This window comes from Ictalurus punctatus, chromosome 22 (assembly GCF_001660625.3).
Source record: "Ictalurus punctatus breed USDA103 chromosome 22, Coco_2.0, whole genome shotgun sequence".
In the NCBI taxonomy this organism is placed as follows: Eukaryota; Metazoa; Chordata; class Actinopteri; order Siluriformes; family Ictaluridae; genus Ictalurus; species Ictalurus punctatus.
The window spans coordinates 15,343,442-15,371,201 of NC_030437.2; the positions used below are offsets into that span (position 1 = coordinate 15,343,442).

Here is a 27,760-nt window from a genome sequence, read left to right on the forward strand (position 1 = left end):
GGCACAAGGCAGGGCACAAACACATACACATTCACACACCATTCATACACTACGGACACTTTGGAAATGCCAATCAGCCTACAATGCATGTCTTTGAACTGGGGGAGGAAACCGGAGTACCCGGAGGAAACCCCCGCAACTCGGGGAGAACATACAAACTCTTCACACACAAGGCCACGGTGGGAATCGAACCCCCGACCCTGGAGGTTGCTATATATTTCAACTGTATATTGGGACCTCTGGTGTTCAACCAGTGCAGTTTCATTAGGTGCATAATACAATAAATAAATAAATAGACTGCTGATTTCCACACTGTGAATTGTACATTTCACCGATGCAGATCATCAGATTTCTCTGCATTGAGATGCATTGTGTCACTCCTTCTTCCATAAATGCTAAATAAAAATCTCCTCAGAGAAACCTTTAGGCCTACTATAATAACAATTATATGGTTTATTTGTCATCTCTGTCATAAAAGTACCTGTCCGAAGTTCTTACCATTAGAACGAGCACATTTATACAAACCTGTGATTTGCCTGGCAGCCATAACTACTCTCAGAGCTGTTGTTAAGGAAAATGACAGAAAGTCAATACAGAATCGAGAATTCAACAGTGCTGTGGTATCATAATGTTTATTTGGGAGGGATAATCAGAGACAAACGCAGCTGTTTATCCTGCCACTATTGCAACCTCACCTGATGAGGATGCTGAGGTACAAGTCATTCTAGGTGACTAGGTGACATCAAATTTGCACCCCGGATATAATCTGTTCTACATTGTTGCCCTCTTTCTTCTATTGTACATCTGTTTGGAAATTGTAAAATTCTTATGGCTACAAGATGATTGGTTGAGTGAGTGAATGTTTGTGAACATGGTGCCCTGCGATGGACTGGCATCCCATCCAGCATGTATCCCCTCCCCACAGCCGGTGTTCCCGGATTCACCGTGACCCTGAACAGAATAAAGTGTCTATTATTATTATTATTATTATTATTATTATTATTATTATTATTATTATTCATCCATTTTCCACACTGCTTATCCTACACAGAGTCACAGGGGAGCCTGGAGCCTGCAGCGAACAAGGCTGGGGACACTCTGGAAGGGGTGCCAACCCATCATAGGGCACAATCGCACACACAATTTGGAAATACCAATCAGAATAGAACATGTGTCATTTGGACTGGGGGAGGAAACCGGAGTATCCAGAGGAAATCCCTTCCAGGCACACCACTAAGCCATTATGTCACCTATTACATATTGTTGTTGTTGATGGTGGTGGTGGTGGTGGTGGTGCATAGATTGCAGTGGTGCCTCAACAGGAGATTTGTGAAGAGCTTGGATTCTGATAGGGATTACACACACACACACACACACACACACACACACACACACACACACACACAGAGAGAGAGAGAGAGAGAGAGAGAGAGAGAGAGAGAGAGAGAGAGACAGACAGACAGACAGACAGACAGACAGAGGAATAATCGGACTGTGGATCATGGCTCCTCCCGGGCTGAAAGCAATTGTCGGAGAAAGTAAGTCTTCAGCACAGACGCTTTGAAATCGATCAAGGTTTATTTTTATACATATTTTAAGTTCAGTGAAATGCTTTTGAACTTTATTGTGTTTATTATGGAGCCGGAATGGATTTGGAGTAGTGTTCTGTGCGTTTCTGCGCCATCAGAAACCCCAAATACCCGGACAGACTGTCCTAAAACAATGGGTTATTTATTATATATTTATTATATATAATTCGCATGGCAATAATGGAGACTAAAGTAGCATATTTATTCATTACGTGAAAAATTAATTTTTGATCAATTTTATTTGTAATGCGCATTACGCATCAGCACTATTCTGGTGTATTGAACGTAAAAGTTTGGTTCCTGATGTTTCCTTTCATTATTAACGCGTGCTGTTGTCATTGTTCCTTCGCCATGTCCAGCTGATCAAGCGGATGCACACTCGCACTAATCCGCGTGCGCTGTTGCCAGATTGTTAACTTTTCTCCCGGTTTTAAACCACACAGTGATTAGAGTGGAAAAAATAAGAAGAGAATGCTTTTTAATGCTTACTCGTGGTCGTAGATGTAGATTTCGTGGCATGGCATTCAATTTGAAAATGCACAGTTTGGTGTGGTGATTTGAGGAAAAGCTTTAGTGTTAGGTCTTGAAACAGTAGCTCCAACCTGGCAACTCGGATTAGAAAGAGCTCGGCTGCTTTTTTGCTCCAGTACAACACCCAGAGTAGTGCTGCTGGAATAAGGAATAGGATCATAAATAGGAAATAAAGGAATACTTGTTGAGGTTTGACCCTGACTGGACAAGTATTTACATCAACTGTGCAATATTACTTTCCTATAAACCAGGAGACAACATGATGTGGTGCAAAGACATCATTCTTGTCTACAGTCTTAGAAAAAGGGTACTAAACTGTACTTTTCCTTGTTGCTCTAGTGGTAGACTACACATTTGCACATTTGATCTATTTAATATGTATCTTTAATCTATAAATGTGCATATAGTGGCCTAACTTAAAGCTTTACTTTAAATAGGTCCAATTATGTAGCTGCCCTCTAAGTCTTTTTTAAAATTTGTTTATTTATTTATTTTTTTAAAGGTATATTATATTCACACTTCCAGCTCACAGTTACACATTAAAGGTAAATATAAAAATAAAGGTACTATCTCAGAGACAAGGAAAGGTACAGTTTATTGCCATTTCTTTCTGGAAAAAAAGGGCCCTTTTTTTTGCCATGACTAATTAATTCTAACAGAACAATAATTCACTCTTCTATTCAGAAGAAATAGAAGGTAATTCTCGTTTATTCGTTCTTCATCAATGTCCTCAATGTTTCCTCCTCATCTAAGCATGCTCACTATGCAAAGGCGATTAGACACGGGACAAGTTGCTAGGGCGCGCTGCTCTGGACCTATGTATGATAATATTAACGTTGGGAATTTGGAGAAAGATTTTGTCAGCCTATAGTCCTAACTAGTTTGGTATCATGAGCAACCTTTTCGACTACAATGGCTTTGTGTTATGATCAAATGTTTTATCCTCTAGAAAATAAAAACTGCTTTTTGTATAGTCTTTTATCTTGTCCTAAACACCAAAGTCACTGAAATTTAATTAAATTATCAAGTAATTGCAGCATCATACATGTATTCATTGGAGTACCGTTTGGGGTGTCATTTAGCCCTTGTCATTTAGATTTCGATGATTTAAAACGTTACTTTTTAATCATTTTTGTACATGAAATCTAAAAATAAAATAGAATTGTAGGCCTAACTATTCACACCTATGCTAACCCATCTCATTTCATTACAAGGTTTAACAAAGAAATATGTGCTAAACTAGCATCCATGCTAATGGAATGGGGACATTCATTTTCTTTGATGCTACAATTGGGGTGTCACGGTTGTATTTTCAACAGGATCCTGTTAGTCAATATCACAGTATCATTTACAATAAAATAAAATAAAAAAGATTGAGAGAACTTACTTTAATTTACTTCTTCCCATGATCTTCAGGAAATTCACATGATGCGACATCCTGTCAAACATGTGACTTATATTGAAATATTGCAAATATTTCATTGGGGTGAATGTGCTCAGGTAACATGGTTCAGTGAATGGTGTGGGACATTTTTCATCACCTATAAAGTATGGCTCGTTGACTCAATTAACTTTAATGGGAGCCTTTTATTACTAACTATTTATAATAAGTCACCATGTTGCACAAAACTACAACCATTACACTCTAACAATAACAGTCTTAGGAAGAGACAGACATGAGAAAAAGTCTCACAAAGCTGTTCTTTGTGGAATTTTCTCTGACTTTTCAACACTGGAACAATTCGGTAAAAGGTAATGACATAAGGAATGAAACACTTGTGATAATGCTGCTGGAGAGGCTGATTATTTTCCAATAACAGCTACTGTAACTTCTGTTGTAGAAAATGATTCAGCAGCTTCTGACTAATCGGAATCAAGCATTGAAAATCACTGTGGTATGAGGTTTTTTAATGTCTGATTAATTCCTTATTGGTGTCTAGTCAAAAACCAATAAGACCGTGTGGGGTTCAGAAAGAATTACAACATTTTCATAATCTGAGGTCCTCAGGCACGCCATTAAAATATTTAAATAGCTCTAGGTTTGTAGTCCCCGAAGACAAATAATGACCCTATTAAGCATTTCTGGCTTGCATAGTTTGCTCTCCAAAAATTGGGATGTATCCTGTGGGATAAGATAAGATAAGATAAGATAAGATAAGATAAGATAAGATAAGATAAGATAAGATAAGATGGAGAGCTACTGTATACACAAATTGCTAATGTTTAAGCAACCACACAATTATTTTCTTAATCTGCTTCTTTGTTTTCAGCTATTTTTCCCCGCTAATTCAACCGATTGCATCCTGGATCTTAATGGGCATCTATGCCCTTTCCAGTTTGTTCAGCCAGAACGTGTGGGTTGTAGTTTGAAATGTAACCTAAATGAGTCCCTTAGCTCTTGATATTTGTTCTACCCAAAGAGCACCAGTGGAAATAATTATTTACACAAAAGCAGCAACTCAATGCAGTGCTTTCTTTTGTGTATGTCCATACATATGATTTGCAAAGCAGCAGTGAAATGGTTTCTAGAATTAATCAATATATTTAAAATTGAGGCAGAAATGGAAAAAGAGAGAGAGAGAGAGAGAGAGAGAGAGAGAGAGAACAGAAATAACAGACAGATCTGCAAGAGGATTGGAAAGAGATTAGAGCAGTGATTGTTGTGTCTCTCACAGTGGACTAGATAAGAGGGTTTTTAAAAAAAAAATGATCTCATCTATTTGAAGCATTTTAGTGAGATAAGCACAATGGAAATGAAGGAAACTTCATTCAATGTACAAGTGTTCATGTTTTCTTTCCGTATACCGACACTTTCAAATGCCCTACAATGCAAAGTGCTATCCATAAATGTTGGCCATGTCTCAAAAATGACATTCCATTACATATTATTTCATCACTGTAAATGGCCAATGAATACAATACATTCATTAGTTAAAGAGCTTCATATTGAATCATAGTCAAACAGGCACGGGGCAAACACACACACACACACACACACACACACACACACACACACACACACACACATATATATATATATATATATATATATATATATATATATATATATATATATATATACATATATGAATATAAAGCTTGATGATGTACAAAGATGAACAGTGGCAAGACTTGTGGCAAGACAATGTGAGAGTGTTTGTGGATTGTTTATATACTGCTCCATTATACTTCACTAGTGGTCATTCGTGCTCTGCGTGTAGTTTTAGGAGACCCTGGATGTGACATCATGCAAATATCAGTGTGATAACTGATATTCAATATCCCATTGGTGCATCTAATAAACATGCACTTACAATAATACAACGAACTCCAGAATTATCGACACCTTTTTGGTTTTTTAAATGAGCGAAAACAAATGTGCTAAATGAATAGCACATGCAATCAGTGCCATTTTTAACTTCCTGGCAGATGCAACCAGGTTTTGGGCTAAAGTATCCTACTGTGTTTACTTGTATATATTATAATTTTTTGATTTTGATTATGGTCTCATTTTACCACAAGACACAATTCAAAATAACCGTGCCAGCTGTAATGTTGCAATAATTTCAAAAAAATCGTTTTGTTGTTGTTGTTTTGAGGAAATTAGCATTTTATTATTTGGGTTGAGTGGAAAATATGAATCACTGTGTGTAATGTGTATTTTAAGCAATCAATTTTCCCCATTATCTTGATATGTACCAATATTTTGGGACTTGACGTTATGCTGCTTTAATTTAACACAGCAGCATGTTGGCCTTCTGTATTTTTCCTTAATCTTTGTCTTGTGTTAAACAGATTTAGTATAGAATAGTAGAAGTAATTTCACCTTTAAAATCAAGCAATTCATTATATGTAAGTATTCAAAGAAGAGGTGGAATTGGTGCTGGAATTCAGTCACACTTCAGACTCTGTTCTTCCTCACAGCTGGCATTTCAGTCAAGTGACTTCACACATTGCAAAAGTGTACCTGACACACACACACGCACACAGACACACACACACACACACACACACACACACACACACACACACACACACACACACACACACACACACACACACACACACACACTATATTTAGAGTGTGGCTGATGTGCCCTCATCATCACCTGCTTTCCAAATCACAGCAAAGCTGAAAGATCATCTAATATGAACCTCCCACTTCAGATCTAACATATACGTATGGTTGAGTGCAAAAGTTTGCATACCCTTAGGACAAAATGAAGAAGATAAAGATTTCATTTATAGCAACACTTAATTTTTTAGATGTGCCTTTATTATAACAAATACTATATTTAAGATATTAATGCAGAAGAAAACAACACGACATTTCTGAAATTGGCTTCTCCTTTTCTGAATATGATTAATATTTTCTAATAACTAGTATGGCCACCCTTTACCTTTATAACGGTCTCAAACAGAGTTTTATATCCTGACTACAGCTATTAGATCATCTCAATGGTCAGCACAAAACTAACTAACATACTAACAAAATACCTTCTGCCCATTTCAGCTCATTAACATTGTTGTTTCGTTCAAAAACGGCATCTCTTCAATAAATGTACTTACGTCTATTATTTCGTGCCATTTTGATAGACTGTTAACGTGCAACCTGCATTCTCAGAACTGTGCTTTCCTCTTGCAGAAATTATGAACGATGTCATCAAGAAGGTGAAAACTAAAGGAGAATGGAAGGTAAATTTCTCCTCAAGTGCTGATGGGGGCTTTTTGTAGAAGTACAACACTTCATATACTTTGTCACTTGCAGTGAATTTATTATGTACTGAACAGTCTGTATAATAATGATATGTGTGAGATATGTTCTGTCTCAGGTGCTGGTGGTAGATAAACTGAGCATGAGAATGGTGTCATCCTGCTGCAAAATGACAGATATTTTGTCTGAAGGAATTACAAGTAAGTTACAGATAACAGATACACATACTGTACATGGTACAGCCACTTTACTTGGGAATTTATTTGACTTACAGTAGAACCTGAAATTCCAGATTTATATTTATACAGAACTATTTATATTTTACAATTTATTAAGTAAGGAATAAACCATTTGGGGCATGCTGTTATTGTAAAATAATTAACAACGAGATGGTGTCATGTGACTTGAAGTGGAGCTCCTGTTACAACTCCAAATTTGAGCCTCTAGTTTGCAATAGCATCCTGAAGTGTTTTATTCCTCTTATACAAAGCAGCTTGCGAAAACTAAAATTTTTTTCATATGTTAAAGAATATGTTGTGCTTTTTATCCATTTATAGTTACATTTAATTTTGCGGACGGTAGATGAAACAAGTTATGTTTTCCTGTTATCACTTCTGTTATTACAGCTGTAAACAGGCATTCTCTTTTTTATTTATTATTATTATTATTATTATTTTTTTACCAATCTCTTGAAGAATTAGACAAAAATGCAGCTTGCTATGTTACTGAGTACAGGAAAGTGTAAATTTCTCTATCCTGAAGACTTTCCCGAGGTGGAAAACTTACTTTTACAAAGTCAGAAACTGGAGACTCCTTCCATAGATATCCCTTACAAAAAGTTTCAACATATCAATGATTGTATATATATATATATATATATATATATATATATATATGTATTATACCTAATAATGTATTATAATGAGCGCATGAATATAAACCATTGATTTGAACTACTGTCAGAGCTGCTGTTATAGAAAATTAACCAACACCTTGTGAGTGAAGCAACAACACTGTTTTATAATACAGTTAAACAAAACTGTATATGGTGTTAATGGCATATATACACATTTTTGTAGCAGACTCTGAAACCCCCCCCCCCCCCGAGATTTATCCCTCTCTCTTTGGTGCCTTGGTCCATATTTACATAAAATGGAAGCATTTGTTCTCTACAAAGAGAATAAGACAGAATAAAGATATACACAGGCACCCAAACACACACTTGCAGTATTTCTGGAAGACTAATTGACACCCTATTCCCAGTTGCGATATCAAGTATATTTTTGTTCTTTTTCTTCCTCTGCTGCAGTTGTTGAGGACATCGCTAAACGGCGTGAACCTCTTCCCACTATGGAGGCCATTTATCTTTTAACCCCTTCTGATGAGGTTGTTGTCATCAGTCTCATTGTCTTTAATGAGTTCATCATTAAAAAATCTTAGTGTTTCTTTAGCAGAAATTATTATTATGATGGCGCTTCTCAGAAAACAAATCAGCTTCCAATTTACTGGTGCTGTTTTATAATAATGATCTAATTACACAAACTGTACGTGGAAATAGAAGAAACTATAATGTAGTAACATTATATTTTAATACAATGTGTATACTAATGCGTGACAAATTAAAGGAAAATCTTAAATAACTGCGTGAAGATGCTTCCAGACAGGCACATGCATGATACAGTAAAGCAAATAAAAGTGTAATGTGCCCACACATGTACAGACACTGGCCTGTAGAGATGTGGGAAAAAAAATAGTGATATAGTCAGATGAGTCATCCTTCACCATGCTCTTCACAACAGAACAGTACAGGCCTGATTTCTTGAGGATGACTCTCTGTCCCAATCCACAGGACATGAGTGCTCACTGAATGGGTTGAAGAGGATGAAAAATATGTAAATCATACACTGTGGCCTTCACAGTTGATCAGCTACAGGAGAATTTGGAGCGAAGTGTTAGACAGTGCTCTACAACACTATAATCAAAACATCAAAATATATTTTGTAAGAATGTGTACGTCCCTTGAATACCAAGATGCATCGAAGCAGTTCTGGTGGCTTATGGTGGACCAACACTTTACTACTTTATTGGTTTTTCCTTTAATTTGTCACCTGTCTGTAGCTTCCAGTATAAACTATATAATAGTAGTTAGTTTATTCCATTTCCAGTGTCATAATTCCAATAAATGTTTTTTTTATGATCATGTCTATGATTGGTATTTGTTTTTACAGTCTGTGGAGGGACTCATTAATGATTTCAGAGATCCCCGTGCCCCATCATACAGAGGAGCTCATGTCTTCTTCACAGATGGTGAGTGAAAGGATTGATATGTTTTTGTCAGTATCTACAGTATGTGGTACAATTTCAGTCAGCTCACCTCTCCTCTGAATGTACTTGAGATGAGACAAACTATTTCTCCATAATATTAGGTAAGACATAATCTGAGTGAAAACAATAATAGTTCATCTATTGGTTGGCTAACTTTCCCAGTTGTTTTTGTCTCGCTCGCACACTGAGTTCATACATGAATACATGAATGCCACATGATTAAGCAGTCAGAATAAATCATACAAGAGACATTGACTGATATTTACCACCAAATGTGGTTTCTAATGCAGCTTTGACTGTACTGTGCATTTCTGGAAGGATATACCACTGTGCTTGCAAAGGACTGAAAGTGATGGTAGGATTGGAGAGAAGTTTTTTTAAAGGGGAATTTTTCTACAGCTCTGAAAGTGTAATAAAGAAAGAAAGAGATAAGAAAGAAAGAAAGAAAGAAAGAAAGAAAGTAATATGGAAACAGAGAGGTAATAGTAAGAAACAAAGGAAGAAAGAAACTAACAAACAAGGAAAGAAGAAAGGTAGTAGTAGGAATGAAGGAAAGAAGGAACAAATGAAGAAAAGGTTGACCAAACTCTTGAAAGAAATGGATCCAAGGAAAAAAGAAATACAGAAGTGAAAGAAAAAAAGATAGGAAGAAAGAAAGAAAGAAACAAACAAACAAACAAAAAGAGTGAATGAGCAAGATAAAAAAAGAAAAACAGGTGGGGGAATGAGAAAGGAAATGAAAAAGTCACAGAAAGGAAAGAGAAAGAAAAAAGAAACATGGCTGACATCATTGTAGAGTAGTGTGAGAAGAAAATGAAAAAGAAGTTTGAGGAATAAAAATACAGCACTTGTTCTATAAAGCACCATAATTACAGCTGTTTTTGGGATGTTTGTTTTTTAAATTCTCATCTTTATTAAGATCTTCTTGTGTTCTTTTTTTCAGCAATCCCAGACTCTTTGTTCAGCCTCCTCACCAAATCCCGAGCAGCCAAAGTGATAAAGACTCTGACTGAGATTAACGTCGCCTTCCTGCCCTATGAGTCACAGGTTAGCATCTGTGGTGTGAACGGAGGAGCTCTGATCTCATAATGGAATATTCCAGATGGCTTTTCTTCAATCCTTTGCTGTCATCCTCTATAATAAATCCTGCGACTAGCTGCATGGACTGACCCTAACTTACCCCTAATCCTGCATCCCATTGGCTAACATCCTGCCATCAAACCAGCCAGTGACACAGAGTGGGACTGTGAGAGTGTTTAAATGTGGGACAGATTGTGGTCATGTGACCTGGGACAGGGCAGTGTATTACGAGAGTGTGAGAGGGAAGGAGGGTCAGATTGTTCCACACAGAGGGGGGTTTACTGACCATGCGTTAATCTACTACTGCATTAGAGGATTAGGTTGTACTAGTCCAAACCTGATGACTCTGATGAGCAATAATACATAGACCTAGTGGGGGATTTGAGGGCGGGTGAGTCATTGATGGGGTGGTTGACTAGTGGGGTAAAACTGCAGTACATTCACAAATAACTTGTCTAAGGTAGAAACTGAAGTACGTATATACACAGGGTTTTATGGGAATTACCCGGAGCTTGGAGGGAAAACGCTGCCATTCATCTGTTTTAGTTTAAGATGCAGGAGTGTAGTTTTGATCTTTATTCATTCATTTATTTATTTATTTAACATTTCCAGCCAAAAAAATGTGAGATGGGTAAGAGGACAGGGCATCCAGGAGGACACGCCTGCACAACTGCCAATCATTCCAGATTACTATGTGAATTGGTTCATCTGCCATTTTTATTGGGTACAACAGAAGGCTGCACTTTTGGTGTATTTTTGAGTGATAACTCATAGCAACATATTCCAATGTTAAAATGTTTGAATGAATTTCTACTCAAAATGTGTAAAGGCTGGCAGGTCTTCTAGTCTGGTAGCATATAGACCACTCTTCCATGCACAACATTTTAAGCTTCTTTATATTCTTCGATTTATGCATGTGAGCCGGCCTCTTCAATTCCGACCTCAGGTTTTCAACAGGGTTCAAACTCAGAGACTGAGATGGTCATCGCAAAACACTGATTTTCTGTCCCAGTATTTGTGTATCGTTTGGGGTCATTTATGTTCCCATTGAATTCAATTTTCCGTGTGAATCTGCCATCACTTTTTTTTTTTTTTCGCCGTATTGTAACACTTTACAATATTGTTTAATAGCTCAAAACAACTATGCAGGGACTAAGCAGGAATGAATGAATAACTACTAATGTCTAATGGGTAATTACTCAGTAATTAATAATAAAGTGATGGTTTGGTAGTTCCTTATAAACTAAGCAGTAGCCTAATTACAGAGTCTTAAATAGCTCCTGGAGAACTACTAGCCAATTAATTATTACTTATTAGTTTATTTCATGTGTTTCACTTTACAATATTGTTCTAGATCATTATTACCTTGGGAAGAACACAGACACACTTCAGTCATTATCTAACGCAGTGGTTTTCAAAGTGGGGGCCGCGGCCCCCTTGGGGGCCACCAGGGGGCGCCCGAGGGGCCTCAACAATTTGGTGTGAAAAATAAATAAACACATGATTTTTTTACATGATTTTTTTTTCAGACAACCACACACACACACACACACACACACACACACACACACACACACACACACACACACACAATCAATTCCTAATGTAATGTAATGTAAAGATGTAAGATGTAATTATTAATTAAAAAAAAGGGGATATATTCAGAATTCTGTATTTTTAATGTTTTTTAAAGACATCTTGCAAAAGGGGGCCCTCGGTCAAATGTTAATGCCTTTTGGGGGGCCTTGCCTTGGAAAGGTTGGGAAACCCTGATCTAATGTATACAGATAACTTGCTCAGTCGATAATATTTGGGGGAAAAAACTCAGAGACTATTATATAATACTTTAATACTGAGTAATTACTCAGATTTGTTAAGAGTTAATAATAATGACTCATTTCTGTACTACTCATTCATTCTCATTTAGTCTCTATGCATAGTTTCCTAAAAGTGTTGCCTATGTTTAAGCACAAAATATCGCTAACTGTCATCTTTGAGCTGTAGTCATTTTTTTCACCTTCCTTTGGTAGTTCATTCTAAAAACAAGAAAATCTTTGTTGAGTCAGTTCGGTTTCTCTGTGTAACATTAAAACTATTTACTGACAGAATTCATGCAGGACATGTACATCCATGGACTTTTCTATGTGGTTCTGTAGGTGTTCTCTGTGGACAGAGTCAATGCCTTTCAGGACTTTTACAGCCCTTATAAAGCAGATGTGAAAGACCAGATGCTGGAGCGCTTGGCTGAGCAGATCGCCACCCTCTGTGCCACCCTGAAAGAATATCCAGCTGTCCGATACAGAGGGTAAGCACACATACACACATACACACTCACACTTGTTGCCTGTAATGGTAGTTTAATGGAAAATGTTGTTTCTATGATGAATCGAACAGGTAGGTGAATAGATGAATCTGATTTCATTTTATTCATAAAAGAAGGCCAGCTACTTAGACACAATACTAAGCTAATTTTGACTAGGTTACTTATTAATTTAGCCAATGGCACTATTCCAGCTGTTTGCATTTGACATTAGTTGCTAAGTAGCAAGCTAATCATGCTTGCTAGCGAGCTGTTATATTTGCAAAATCTAAATTGGGTTCAGATGGTTTCTGTTTTCACTCACATTCAAATAGCGCATGTCTTTTGTATCAGCTCAGTGAACTGAATTGGTTTTTGATAACTGTATTGTGTCTAGTTAGTGTAACTGATGGCCTGGGTGTGGGTGTGTGTGCGTGTGTGTCCTTTCTCAGAGAGTATAAAGACAGCGCCATTCTGGCTCAGATGCTGCAGGACAAACTGGATGGCTACAAAGCTGATGATCCCACTATGGGTGAGGTGAGTCAGGGAAATTAAAAGAGCCATTATCCTACCACACCAGAACAAATTTGCCCGACATTATGCATATTAACTCTGCTGGAACAAATGGAGTGAGTCAGTTCAGTCTAATCTCTCGATCAATCTCTCATTTTGTAGTCAACCTCTCTTCTATATCTCTTTATCTCTCAGGGACCAGATAAAGCCCGCTCTCAGCTTCTGATTCTGGACAGAGGATTTGATCCTGTCTCTCCAGTGTTACACGAGCTCACCTTCCAGGCCATGGCCTATGACCTGCTGCCCATCGAAAATGATGTCTACAAGTAAACTATCATCCTTATAAAGTCGTTTATAATGCTTCAAGGCAAGGTCATTGTTTTACTAAGAAATGAGGTGATTAGTACACATGTTTCTGTGTGTCTCTGTATCAGATATGAGACATCTGGAATGGGAGACACTCGTATGAAGGAAGTGTTGCTTGATGAAGATGATGACCTGTGGGTCACGCTCAGGCACAAACACATCGCTGAAGTCTCCACGTAAGTCTGAATGTCAGTGCATGAAGCTTGATGGGAGCGTGATGGGAATAAATGAAGCATCCATATTATAATCGCTCTCATTCTCAGCAGCAGCTCATGACCATGGAATTTAGTGGGGAGGGATGCCATTAATAATGACATAGCTTCAAACAAAATTAAGTCGAGAGGCTATCACACTTATACTACAGGCTACTATCTTGTGGATTTTAAGAGTGACCCCATAATACGGTCATCCGGCATACAGTCAAGCAGCTCAAGTGGTTTTAGATGTACCTTTGTTTAACTGTTCAATACGGCAGTGTTTCCTGTCATCAGTGAGGATAATATCATTGACCAGGGTTGCCAGGTTTCAGCAAAGTGTTAGTCTCAAAAATCACACAAAGACTTCATGTCTAAATAATTTAGGCATTGAAATAATAAGACACATTTTTCATACATCTGATGTACGAATCTTATGCAGTCCATAATACCCTTTCCTTCACATTTTCAATATCTTATAATACAAATTGTTCTGTACATCACAGACACATTGTCTGCACTTAAACTTTGCCTCTGCTTGCAGAAATGTAGATTTAATGCTGATTATCTGCTATAAAACAAGATCTATTTAAACTAGCTTAGAGTATTTTTAAACTAGCTGTTTTTAAATTAACAATATGGCCTGGTACTAGCATTTCTATCATTAACTGTCCTGTCTACAGATTCTCCTCCTAGCATGGAGCAGCGTGATTCCTTCCCCAGTGGGCTTCTATTAGTATTTGTTGTAGTTCCCATTTTGACCACTAGGTGCTATAATAACTCTATGGAAGCTAAATAATGTGTACATGGACTTATATCTGTCAAATTAAGACTTTTTTTTTGGGAATTACCCGGAGCTTGGGGGGAAAACGCTGCCACTCATCTGTTTTAGTTTAAGATGCAGGAGTGTAGTTTTGATCTTTATTCATTTATTTATTTAACATTTCCAGCCAAAAAAATGTGAGATGGGGAAGAGGACAGGGCATCCAGGAGGACACGCCTGCACAACTGCCAATCATTCCAGATTACTATGTGAATTTACTTTTTTTTTTTTTAAAAAAAATCATTGGATTCTATATATATGGGGCATGGTGGCTTAGTGGTTGCACATTTTCCTCACACCTCTGGGAATGAGGGTTTGAATCCTACCTCCGTAATGTGTGCGTGGCGTTTGCGTGTTCTCCCTGTGTTTTGGGGTTGCCCTCCGTGTACTATGGTTTCTTCCCCCATTCCAAAGATATGCACTGTAGGTTGAGTGAATGGGTTTCAGTGTGTGAATGGGTGTGCGATTGTGCCCTGTGAAGGGTTGACACCCTGCCCAGTGTATTCCCTGCCTTATGACTCATGTTCCCCTAGGATAGGCTCCCCTGCGACTTTGCGAAGGATAAGCTGTACAGAAAATATATAGATGGATGGACAACTGCCATAAATGGTAGGGCAAATCCCTTATGGATGAGTCACCTCTGCTCATTCTTTCTGTCTGTTTCCTACTCACAGGGCTGTGACAAAATCGCTAAAGGACTTCTCTTCTAGTAAAAAGATGAACACCGGAGAGAAGGTACACCAGCTACTCTTTCTTACACATCTACAGCCACTCTTTTTCAGTTGCCACACTTTGTTTAACCTTTTGTGTGCATTATAGACCACCCTAAAGGAGCTGAGCCAGATGCTGAAGAAGATGCCGCAGTATCAGAAAGAACTGAGCAAGGTAGAGCAATGTTCTTCTAAGCAGCAGTTCTTAAAAGGTACAAATATATAGTATCTAGGTGAGGTTATCCACTGAAGCAAGGGTGAAACTCTTTAGTGTATCCATGTGGCACCAGCCACAGCAGTAGAAAGTGAGCCACAGGTGCAGCTGCACCAAGCAGACGTAAAACATCAGGAGGAATCAGACAGGTCTGATGTTCTGTCTCCTCTCTGCAGTACTCTACTCACCTGCACTTGGCAGAAGACTGTATGAAGCAGTACCAGGGCACAGTAGACAAACTCTGCCGCGTGGAGCAGGTAGAGCTACTCAGCCACTCACACTCTCTCTCTCTCGCTCTCTCTCTCTCTCTCTCTCTCTCTCTCTCTCTCTCTCTCTCTCTCTCTCTCTCTCTCTCTCTCTCTCACTCACTCACTCACTCAAAGCACTGACTGGCACAAGACACAGAAGACTAAAGAACATAATATATTTGGAATTCTCACTCCATCATTAAGTGTAAAGCACATTTTCACCACAGGAACTTTTTCACAAGCTCAGGAATATTAGGTACATTTCCATCAGAGTAACCAGGGCTGAATTTAGTTCCTGGAACAGAGTTTTATGATTCTTTTTAGTTTCCCAGGAACAGAACATCACTGATTTGTCACATGCAAGCTTTGTATTATATAAATGTCGTACACTGTAATGTACTCGACACGTAAAAACTTTGTTTATGTTTGTAGACCTTTTCTTAACGTTTATGGGCCGACAGGCAAAGCAGACCTTTCTGAATGCTTTTACTTTTTAAAATGGCAAAGTAATGAATCAAGAAGGGTTTTATGTACCTGCTTTTAGTGGCATGACAAAAAAAGGCAAAAATTGCTTTATGGTTGTGTAGCTGGTTTAAAAAAACAAACCCAAAACCCCTCTCCACAGCCATTTAGCAATTAATGCAGGCTTTACTTTTTTTTTTTGAAGAGTCAAATATATTGGCGTTTCAGAGACAACAATGCACCACAAACAGATAAACAGAATAAAGTCACCTTTAAAATTTCTTGCCCAATTTTGCTGCTGCAGAAAAAAAAAACACGTAAAATAATTGTTTGATTTTGAAATGAGATGGTTGGACTTAACGCATAATGTGACATTTAGTGCCATTGTGACCAAAGACAGACGACGACAAGGTTCTGGCAGTTTTGTTAAAGTGAGCTCTGCTATGACTCTCATCTAAAAGAATAGGATTATGCAAAACTCACAGGACAGCTACTAATACAGTAGTTGCAACAGTGAAACATAAACGTTTAATGAATATAAAACATTTGCATGATTTAAAATAACGTTAATTCATTAACCACACAATATATCCATATGTGCTAATGGATGATTAAAATACCCTTATTACTAGAGATGCACAGATGAGGCTATTTTTCCCGTTGTCGGCTATCGGCCGATAGTTTAAAAACATTCGATGATCAGGATTATATCCTGTGCATCAAAAGAGGGCAGGAAAACACATTGAATTCCTGCTGTGTGTAAAGAAGATGTCTCTTGTAACCTCTGCACTGATATAAAGTTTACACTGGAAGTGAGCAGCAGTGAAGCGGGAGTTTCAGCGTCGAGTCAAATCCCCCCCATAACCCCCTCCCCCCGTGCTAAATTAAAGCACCAGTACACCGTTGAAAGATTTCAATGAATATCAGTTGACAAAAAAAGTATATATTGCACAGAAAAATATATTTGCAGAGTAGTATATTTCATATCCAGTTAATGTTAATATATAAAAAAAAGTTGATATTATATATGACCAGTTTGATGTTCAGTGTTGAAGAAGAAATGCTTTTGTTTGTGGTGAGTGAATGTGAAGACTAACAGGAGGTTTTTACAATTAGTCAATGTTAATATGAATTAATAACATTAGAGTAATGTGTTTTGTGTTTATGAGACCAGATACTGTGAAACAGCTTGTTGAAATGGAGAGACTAAAGATTTTATTTGCATTTCTTACAGAATTATTTTTATCATTATTAATTTATAAGAAGGCATAAAAGGCAGAACTATCGGGCTTGGTTATCGGTATCGGCCGGTACCACTCTGCATAATTGGTTATCGTATCGGCTGAGAAATTTAGTATCGGTGCATCTCTACTTATGACCTCAAGCTCACTTTGAAGAATGGGTACTCCATGTGGTCCTCTTTTTCCCAGTCATAAATGGCTCCAAAGTCCTCTTCACCCATTAAAGTGCTTTCTCTAGATATGCTACTGTAGATGCTACTGTTATACCTATCTGGCTTGTTTATTTTCATGTGATTTACTGCAAGAGCCCGGATTGTGCTGTATGATGGAAAAAACAGAACGTAGTAGTCTTCTTTAATCGCAGGTCTATCATTAGAGAATCATCATTGTATAATCCAACATGGAGAACAGGTTATCACAGTCTGTTATACAATTCATCCAACATCTTATATAAAAAAAAATCTCTGGCAGGACTTGGCCATGGGTGCAGACGCAGAAGGAGAGAAGCTCAAAGATCCAATGAGAGCGATCGTGCCAATCCTCCTGGACTCTAACATCACCATCTTCGACAAGATCCGTATCATTCTCCTCTACATCTTCCTCAAAAATGGTTAGAGTCCTATTTTCAGGCTACAAATCTCATTTCCTGTATGAATGGCCTTAGTAATGCTGAGCATCAATCAAAACTGACTGTGCTTACATGCACATCAATAGTCTGATATTAATTGGCAATATTCTAATTAGTATCGAGTCATGTAAACGCAGCAATCCGATTGCCAGATTCAGGTTAAGACAATATTCGGATTCTCACCCCTGGAATACACCTGTTTTAATTTGAAATGTGTTGCATGTAAACACCTTATTCAGAAAATCCACTGATAGGAGATATATGCGCATGCGCAGTCAGCAAGGAATTGTGGATAGCAACGGCAGCATCTTGAATCTCTCCGCGGGAAAGGAAAAGCACATGTGCAGATTGGCATACTTACAACAACCATGTATACACTAATATTCCGATGCCTGTACACATATAAACGTTGTATTCGGAATACGGCTGCAACCCGAATATAGATGGGAATTTAAATGGAATTTGATGTGCATGTAGACGTAATCATTGTCAACAATTTAATTGCTTGCCATAGTTCACATCATACCTGGTTATTTGTGGTGTTTCTGTATGTAAATATGTGTGTGTGTGTGTGTGTGTGTGTGTGTGTGTGTGTGTGTGGTAGGTGTAACTGAGGAGAACCTTTGTAAACTTCTGCAGCATGCGCAGATCCCTCCAGAGGACAGCGACATCATCTCGAACATGGCTCATTTGGGAGTGCCAGTCATCTCGGAAGTGAGTCTGACCCACTCTAGCTTTATTAAACATAAATAATTTTTTAATAATACTTGTCTACATACCTTTTGTGCACAGGAGGATTAACTAGAAGCAGGTCAGTCAGGGCTGAAACATCTCTACCTGGCAGGTTTCCATGTCAACTTTTCTGGGCCGCAATGCCAGCTAGTATTCTGGGAGGCATATTTGTTGCCATGGAGAAGTATGACGATGTCATACAAAGGTGGCTAATTGTGGTGTAGTGTCCGTGGTTGTTCTTCCTACCAAGATGGTGCACCTGGATGTCACAGATACAGATACTGCTCTACTGGCTGAAATCTCCCTTACTGTAGCTATGCTACTAACATGAACGTCACACAGAATCAAACAGCTAGATGTCTTGCTTATGAATGAACTCATTAGTTCATTGTTAAATGCAAAAACAAGATAGCCACCTAGCCTAGCACTGTGACTTGTAAGGGTTACACCATTGTTGGGATTTTAATGAGCTGGTCAAGCAGCAGCTTCACATTATGATATACTGACACCACCATTTTGATTGGTCTGAAGGTTGTTGTTTTTTTTTTTTTTAATAGCAGCAGCTCTGAGAGTAGTTTAGTCTCTAAGGCTAATCACATGTTTATACTATTGTGCTCGCTCTAATACATCGTCGTTTCTATAGTAACAATTTACACAGGGACTGTGATGTGGTGTTGTTGATGTGGTGTAGTTTTCTCCAAGTATGATGTGTCATTCTTGGAGAAATATAAAAATGATAGGGTCAGCAAATTGCTGTTGTATGAGAGGAATAAAACACTGCTTACGTATCATCCTGCGGAAAATTATTTCAGCAAAATTAACAAACAAACACAGGATTAGCAGACAGCCCAGTACATGTGGTAAACGTAAAATACGACATAGTAGTAAATCTGGTATGCATCACACTACAGTCCATTATATAACATCTTATATATATATATATATATATATATATATATATATATATATATATATATATATATATATATATATATAGCTTTGACTGGTGCTGAGGGCATGAAAAGGTACTGAGATCACTGCATCTCATTGTTTTTTTTTTTTTTTGTTTTTTTTTTTAAGCAATCCACAACACGGAAGAAGAAAGCTGATCGTAAGGAAAGAATCAGCGAACAGACCTACCAGCTCTCCAGATGGACTCCTCTGGTGAAAGACATCATGGAGGTACATCTGCAGCCTCACAAATTTGAAACATGACTCAAAATGCATATTTATAATATGGTGGCTTAGTAGTTAGCACGTTTTCCTCACACCTCTGGGGTTGGGGGGCTCGATTCCTGGGGTTCAGGGGTTTCCTCCAGGTACTCCGGTTTCCTTCCCCAGTCCAAAGACATGTGTTGTATTCTGATTGGCATTTCTAAATTATCCATAGCATTTTAATGTGTGTACAGTTGTGCTCTGAGATTGGTTGGCACCCCGTCCAGGGTGTCCCCCACCTTATGCCCTAATTTCCGTGGGATAGGCTCCAGGCTTTCCTGCATAGGATTAAGAAAAGCGGTATAGAAAATGGATGGATTTCCATGCCCTATTTTTATAATGTTTAACCATTATTACAGGATGCTATTGAAGACAAACTGGATCCGAAGCAATATCCATACATCTCTACACGTACAGCCTCGTGCAAAACCACAACCGCTACCAGGTAAGATTAAATTACACATATACACACATAGAAGCACAGAAACACACTTTTTTTCCCTGATGCTATCCTTCTCTCGAATGCAGTGCACGGTATGGAAACTGGCACAAGAATAAAAGCCCAGGAGAAATGCGAACAGGTCCTCGGGTCCTCGTCTTCATCATCGGGGGCGTGACCTACAGTGAAATGCGCTGTGCCTATGAGGTCACACAGGCCAATGGCAAATGGGAGGCTCTGATTGGTGAGATCTGTAGTAGAGACTCAGTGCTCGAGTGAATGTGACACGTGTATGCTCTCTGAACTTAAAATGTCAAGAACTACTGCTAAAGTAAAGAGCAATGAGAAAGTGCTGATCCTTTCTGTGACCGAGCATAACAGCAGATCATTTCAAATCTCTGTATTTCTCAAGTGCTCATATTTGCCCTTACGACCTGCGTGATATAAGAAAAGGAAAGGGTAAGAGTGAGTGTCTTGGCAAGAGAAGTATTGTTTTGGCTGATATTTTTATTTACTCGAATTCAAGACTGGTGCAGAGGTTTTGTGGAAAACAATTAATTTTTATTGCTCAGAAAGATTTTTTTATAGTAGCTATAGACAGTCTTTCCCTCGTCCCTCGACGGTGAAGCGGTCGATGAAACCACCAGACTCTTTTCTCTTACAGTAAACAATAAACAAAAAAAAAAAACTTTGGAGTTCAAACATCATACAACCTTTCTGTCTTCACAGGTTCTACACACATCATCACCCCCAATAATTATTTAAAGGAGTTGCAGCACCCAGACTTCCTGGACCCTAACGCAGCTCCAGAGGACCAGGTCACTGCTGAAGACTGAGATATTTTGCAAGCTACACTACATCCTTAGAAGCAGTTAGCCCCTTGATCCTTTATTAGACCTTATCAACTGATATGGAGCTGGTGCATAATTTTGTCCAAAAGAAAAAAGAAAAGCACAAAGGTCCCCCCCCCCCCCCCATCACATTCCAGTGATGTTCAAGATCATCCATAAATCCATTTTCTATACCGCTTATCCTACACAGTTTCACGGGGAGCCTGGAGCCTATCCCAGGGAGCTCCGGGCACAAGGTGGGGGGGGGTTCAAGGTCACTTAATGAGAAATCCAATGTAGCGCCAGAATGCAAGTCAGACAGACTAAAGGAATTAAGTATTGCTGCTCTTAAGATAGAGATCCAGCAAGGGTGAATCCTGCGCTCCATTTACAGGAATTTGGAATGGTGTAATTCTGTGCATTCGAGCTACAAAGTGGGAAAGAGACAGAGAAATCTCTGTTGTTTGGCTTTTCTTAACATCAATGTAATCAGCTAATTATATATATTTACCTCATCAAAACAGCTAATTGTTTGGTCAGTGTGACAAATATAACTCAAATATAAGCAAATATATCTGTATGTCGATTAATCTAAGGCAAATACTTGTATATATAGTATAATTCATTGCAGTTTTTTTTTTTAAAGTGCTATTTTGTTTACTGTTGATGCTGTGAGCAGCCATGGTGATACGATGTCATGTCATGCCCTGAACTCGGGGTTGAGGAGACCATCCCGTGTTTCTGAGAACTAACTTGGAGTTAAAAATTCCAAGAGGTTTAGTTGAACGCAACAATCATCCCAATGCACCACTATTAGAACGTTGTTAAACGGCATTGTGGGTAATGTAAGAAACAATTAGCCAAAAAGTTGTAAAAGCCAGCTCAGAATTGCATTAAATAAATCATGGACAGACGTCATTCAGGGTGGATTTTCTTCTTCTTCCTCCAGCACTATGTCAGTGAGAAAGAGGTATAAATGTCCAACTCAGAGACACACTCCCTTCTGGGGACATAAATAATATTTCAATTTCATTTATGTTCGCTAAAAAGTTTCACAGTCATTCCAGTTTAGAATGCAGTACTATGGTGATTTATTTTTTTTCATAGCTTGTGTAGATTTTCTGTAAGAACATCTATTCTATCACCATCTATAAGAGAGATGTATTCCTGCTGCTTCTGATGATCAGGTCTCCAGCAGACTTTAATTAAAAACCCTGTGTTTATAGATACAGAGCTGCAGAAACGTGTACACTCTCGCTTGATATCTGACATTTATTAAATAGATCTGTAATATGGCTGTGTATTAAAAAAAGCTCTCAAAGGCAAATTGGACAGTGTAGATCTGCCACTCAATGTTTTTCATACACTTACATAACTTGTCACGTAGGGTGAATCAATACTACCTCCACTTTAATCTCGATATAACAATTCAGCTAAATATATCCGTGTGATGAGGTGAGCAATCGTGCATCAGCTGAGTTACTGTGTAGATGAGGAACATGAGTAGATGTCTAGCATTGTTGAATTATATAATTGATAGAATAGTTTTGAATTCAATTGGTGAATTTTGGGTCTGTACATGATCCAGTATATGAGGAAAAACACCTAAAATATGAATAAATTAAATAAAAACAATTTGGAATTATATAGGAAATTGTTCTGTTTTTTTAGTATGTATTAACAGAATTATTTTATAGTTATTTGTTATCATGCATTTCTTGGGATACACTTTTAGTTCACCTTCAGGTTAAATCTTCAGGTTCATTGATTGTGAGTTTGAATACATTTTTTTTCTGTGGTCTCCAGTACCTGTCTTGTATATTTTGTGACAGTGTTAAATGATGTGATGCATTGTGTTTCTATGTCCATCTCAATTCTTACATTTAACACATTATTAATCTTCCGTGATGGTGTTTGTTGAAAGTTTGTTTCTTATTTGCTCTAGTTTATTTCTCTTCCTCAAACATCTGTCACATGATCTGCTTTCCCTTTTGTTGATATTGTCGTTATTTATTCAACCCAAGAAAAGGAATGGAAATGATTATTATCTGTACACAAAGGCAGTGAGAGAAATATCTTCTCAAAGCAATGTGAAACAGATGTCTAATAAAAATGTGTGTTTGTGTGTAGATATGTGTTTAGTTGTTTGTGAGCACTAGATGTCCCCATAATGAGAAGAATACTAAAGAATACTTATTTTTTTCCAGAAATGAAAAGGAAGGGGGGGGGGGGGGGGGGGTTGATTCAAAAGATCTTGAGGTACTGGTATTGAGTTAGATTAGGGTTTGCCAAGATTGAGGGTTGTACTACTGTTAGGTTTATGCTTGGGCTTGGGTTTTTAAATATTAGGCTATGGTTGGGTGAGGGTAAGGGTAAGGGTTGGGATAGATTTAGGATTGGTTAGACTTTCTTGCATTATGACTGGATTTGAGTTAGGATAATAGTTTTAATGATAAAGCTTAGAATTTGGGTTTGGGTAGAGCTTTGCACTACAGGTTTGGGCATGGGCTTGCTTACAGTTAGGGCTAAACTAGGGTTAAGGTTTGCCTAGAATTACAGTAAGGCATAAATAAAACACATCAGTTGAAATACAGTAAAACAAGGTTTATTTTTTCTCTCTCTCTCTCTCTCTCTCTCTTTATGTGTGTGTTTAGTTGTGTCTCTTTTTCTACAACTATTTTGCTCGGTTCTATTTGGTAGAAACAGCAGTGTTGTGTAATTGCTCATATTTAGACACAGGGGGGCACCAAGAACCCATCCAGACCTGCAACACTTCGAGCTAACGTTCACTAACTCTGAGTGCTTAATCCATATCAGGTTTGTTGTGGATCCAGAGCCTATCCCGGGAATACTGGGTGTGAGGTGGGGATACACCCTGGATGGAAGGCAGTCCACTGAGTTAATATTCTGGGTTAATTCTACAAAGCATCATAACAACAACAACAACAACAACAACAACAACAACAATAATAATAATAATAATAATAATAATAATAATAATTCAAATATAGACCACAGACCTCAGTAGGTTAGGTATTAAATCCTTTAATTCATATTTGCAAAGTGCCATAATTCATGAACATTTCAAGCAACAGTAGAATACTGAATCTAACTGCACACTTATTACTGAGTTGTCAGTTCAGAAACTAAAGCCTAATATTCTTAAAGCCAAACCAGTTATAATATCACCTACATCCCACTGAATTAATTATTTTACTCACCTTCTTTTAAGTTTCAGTCAAACATTGCAAAAAAAGCAGATCATCTATTTAATGGATTGCACTGTGTGCATGATGCAACAGTTCTACCCTATTAGATAACGTTTTAATTACATCCATGAACCAAGATCATGTTTTGATAAAGCTATTGAAATCATGATATCATAACATGATACCATAATAGTAAATACAAAAGACTTAATTAAGGTAATTAAAATCATATATATATATATATATATATATATATATATATATATATATATATATATATATATATATATATATATATATATATATACACACACATAGCTTCAATAATACTCTGCATGTTTATATAGGGCTATTTGGGGGATATGACATGCATGTATATCAACAAAACTAAATCATTATTCTTAGTGAATTATATCTCTGATGTCAAAAATACTGATATAAACATCTCAATAATCTTATCATCATCATCCTATCAAATCATTCTAAAAATAGATCTGTCAATACGGTGAGCAGCATGGCAAAGCCTTTGAGGCTAATTAATGATTGTTAGAGATAAACAAGAGCTAGGGCTAGAAAGGGTAAGAGAAGAAGAGAGGAAGAAATTGAGTATTGAATCGCACTACAAATATTTTCTCTTATTATAATTCTTTTCTTTCATTGACTAGTCAAACTGGTGGATAAACAGCCTATAGGTTTGTCTGATACCTGTGCATTGCCAAAATATTCAAAATATTGCTTGTAAATTAAAGATGTATACAAGCATCATTCTATGACTAATGGAGGACCGTAAGGGCTCTTTACTACATGAACAAGGGCTAAACTGTCACCCATTTTGTCACGTTCACCAACTTTCCCATTCTCACCAAACAGTATGGCCTTGTCATTCTCCAGTAAGTCATAGAACCATGGATACATGGTTTGGGCAAGTCCTCATGAAGATTCAGAACATATCCTGATAGTGTACCTCCCAGACAATAACTAAATAAATATTGCCCGTAGTTGAGGATAAAAAAATCCCTCAATATTGTGATATTGTACTCTATTGAGGGTGAGAATTACTCAAACTCACCAATATGGGCTGTGATGAAGTCATTTTAAACTCTGGTGAAGGTACACAGAGAAATTTAATGAAAGAAGTAGTCTCTTGACTTGCGTTCAACTATGCTTGCACAATCACTTCCTTCACCCAATGGGCTAACCTGTCTTCAGATAGAGGAGCCCCTTAATGGTACTCCCTAAAGTGCAATAACACCAGGGAACTTCATTTCCATACAGTGCTTGAGAGTCCGCACTGAATACAGGGCTAGCTTGGGAACATTCATCATCAAGACCAGATATGTTGCTTATTAATATACCGCTGTGTCAATATTTTTCATATCACACACATTTCTAACATTGTTTCCCCTAAACGTGCAGTTTATAGTGTTTGAAAGTGCTTACAGACCTGTAATATTCAAATAATTTCATAAGATACATCAGAAAAGCTGTCATTTCCAAAGTTTCTATGCAATAGAACTGGAGTTTTTCTTAATTTCAGACTTTAACCTTTATCTGGCCCAGAAATAAGCTCCGCCCCCAGGTACAACAGAGCTCCTCAGTCAGAATTCCTTATAATCAGCAGTTCAACATATGTAAATGTTACCCCACGGGGTGGGGCCGGTTTGGAGGAATTGTAAAATCTGTCAATGTTTACATTGCAATTGCAGTTCAAGTTGAAGACAGCAGAGGGCTCCAAACATTACGAAATGCTCCTTTAAGTACGTACAGGACGTTGTACCATTATTCTAGAGCAGTATAAATTAATCACTTTTAAGTATTAGGTCATGATATGTGATTAGTTGTAGGGTCTGCATGAGAAATGATTTTCAAGCTAACAGTGTTCTTCAGCTTTTCTTCAGCCTAGCGTGTTTTGCCATTTAGACATCCAAAGTGCTATAAACTCCCCATCATTATTTAAAATATGGGCCAGAGAGTGAAATGAGGGCAAGCCACCAGCCACCCATATTGCTCATACTCAGACAAAGTGGATTTTAAGCACTATCCATTAGCTCTCTCCATCTATCTCTGGTCTGCACTGGGATGTCCTTGAGCACAGGGCAGAGACAAGTCATTTCAAGCTTTCATTTTACTGCTGCTTCACGAGATGGATTTTAATAATCAACCTAAAACCTCAGAGCTTGTCCCATTATCATATCCTACTTCATAAACACGCACAAATCCTGGATGCCTGGTGGGACACAAATACAGAATGCAAGCAAAGCAGGACCTCATTTCTGTGACCCTGAAAAAGTCTGTTTAATAAGCAGGCAATGTGATTGGGTAAGATGAAAGATATTTTTTCCTTGTGGGACTCCAGCTTGGCCAACTCGTGTATATGTCCTTACTATCCACCGGTGTCCACATATATTAAGGTGCAATGTCTGCGTAGCTTTATGTAATGTTTCTTACACCTCTTATAGGGCAACATTAAAGTCGGCAATCAGGAAGTCAATGTAGTCCTTCTCTTTTGTCTTAAAGGCCTCGGCAATGACACGTGCAGCGTCTCGATGCTCCATGCCTTTGAGAGACATGCCATTGACCTCCAGGATCACCTGACCTACCTGCAACTGCCCACATAGATGAGCCGAGCCCCCTTTCTGAGAGAGAGAGAGAGAGAGAGAGAGAGAGAGAGAGAGAGAGAGAGAGAGAGAGAGAGAGAGAGAATAAAATAGTTACATTTTTTTATTATTTTATTTTTTTATTTTTATTTATTTACAGTTACTCTAACATTTTCCAAATGTACAACCTTTAAAATAGTTTTATTTATTTATTTATTAATAATTATATATTTGTTATTGTAATTATGTAGTTTTATTATTATTATTATTATTATTATTATTATTATTATTATTATTATTATATGTGGAAACATCTGTCACTTGGCTCTTGGCTTTGAAGAAGTTTTTACGTCAGCTGATGCTTTTCAGAATAAATTGTTTAAGACCATTGAGCTGCTGAATTCTCAAATCTGATTGGTCAGAAGGTCTTTATTTCTGTTTATATTAATGCCCTCACTCTAATACGTTGTTTTCTATAGTAACAGTTTACACAGGGATATGTATGGTGGACACTCAATGTAATCTTAGACTCAAATTTAATAAACACATTTAAAAATTTTAAAGGACAATGTCCTTTATTTTAAATGTCATGTTAAAAGAACAATGTTTAATCATTGATATGACATTTTCTGTAAGGAGATGTTTAAGATAAGATAAAAAAAAAAAAACTAAGATAAACTTTATTAAGCACACACTGGGAAATTCCCTCGTTACAGCAGCTCAATTACACAAAAAACAGATAACAATACACATTAAAAAGGATTAGAATATATATATATATATATATATATATATATATAT

General features: G+C 37.5%; 2 protein-coding genes across 2 annotated transcripts in view; one reads left to right on the top strand and one right to left on the bottom strand.

Annotated features, from left to right (window-relative positions):
- The first annotated feature begins 1,286 nt into the window (after positions 1–1,286).
- stxbp1b (syntaxin binding protein 1b) lies at positions 1,287–23,282 on the top strand. Its single transcript, XM_017451319.2, has 19 exons — positions 1,287–1,538; positions 6,766–6,815; positions 6,953–7,034; positions 8,144–8,220; positions 9,063–9,141; positions 10,103–10,206; positions 12,396–12,544; positions 12,991–13,075; positions 13,247–13,377; positions 13,486–13,593; positions 15,109–15,169; positions 15,254–15,319; positions 15,535–15,615; positions 17,781–17,919; positions 18,542–18,651; positions 19,750–19,851; positions 20,244–20,329; positions 20,413–20,567; positions 21,053–23,282. Exons 1-19 carry the CDS (start codon positions 1,502–1,504, stop codon positions 21,157–21,159), a joined length of 1,809 nt encoding a protein of 602 aa, XP_017306808.1. The 5' UTR covers positions 1,287–1,501; the 3' UTR covers positions 21,160–23,282.
- Positions 23,283–24,698: 1,416 nt separating this feature from the next.
- The window catches only part of whrnb (whirlin b), a 79,010-nt gene continuing 75,948 nt past the window's right edge, over positions 24,699–27,760 (bottom strand). The window contains exon 12 of the mRNA XM_053674665.1: positions 24,699–26,998. Within this exon, the coding sequence (XP_053530640.1) occupies positions 26,816–26,998 (183 nt within the window). The 3' untranslated portion in view covers positions 24,699–26,815. The remainder of the gene's footprint in view (positions 26,999–27,760) is intronic.

What these genes read in the sequence shown, in the direction of transcription:
- stxbp1b (XM_017451319.2), top strand. Translation starts at nt 1,502, where the DNA reads ATGGCTCCTCCCGGGCTGAAAGCAATTGTCGGAGAAA. An exon ending in CTACATCTTCCTCAAAAATG is followed by an intron (nt 17,920 to 18,541) that starts GTTAGAGTCCTA and finishes TGTGTGTGGTAG; the next exon opens with GTGTAACTGAGGAGAACCTT. An exon ending in GAGTGCCAGTCATCTCGGAA is followed by an intron (nt 18,652 to 19,749) that starts GTGAGTCTGACC and finishes TTTTTTTTTAAG; the next exon opens with CAATCCACAACACGGAAGAA.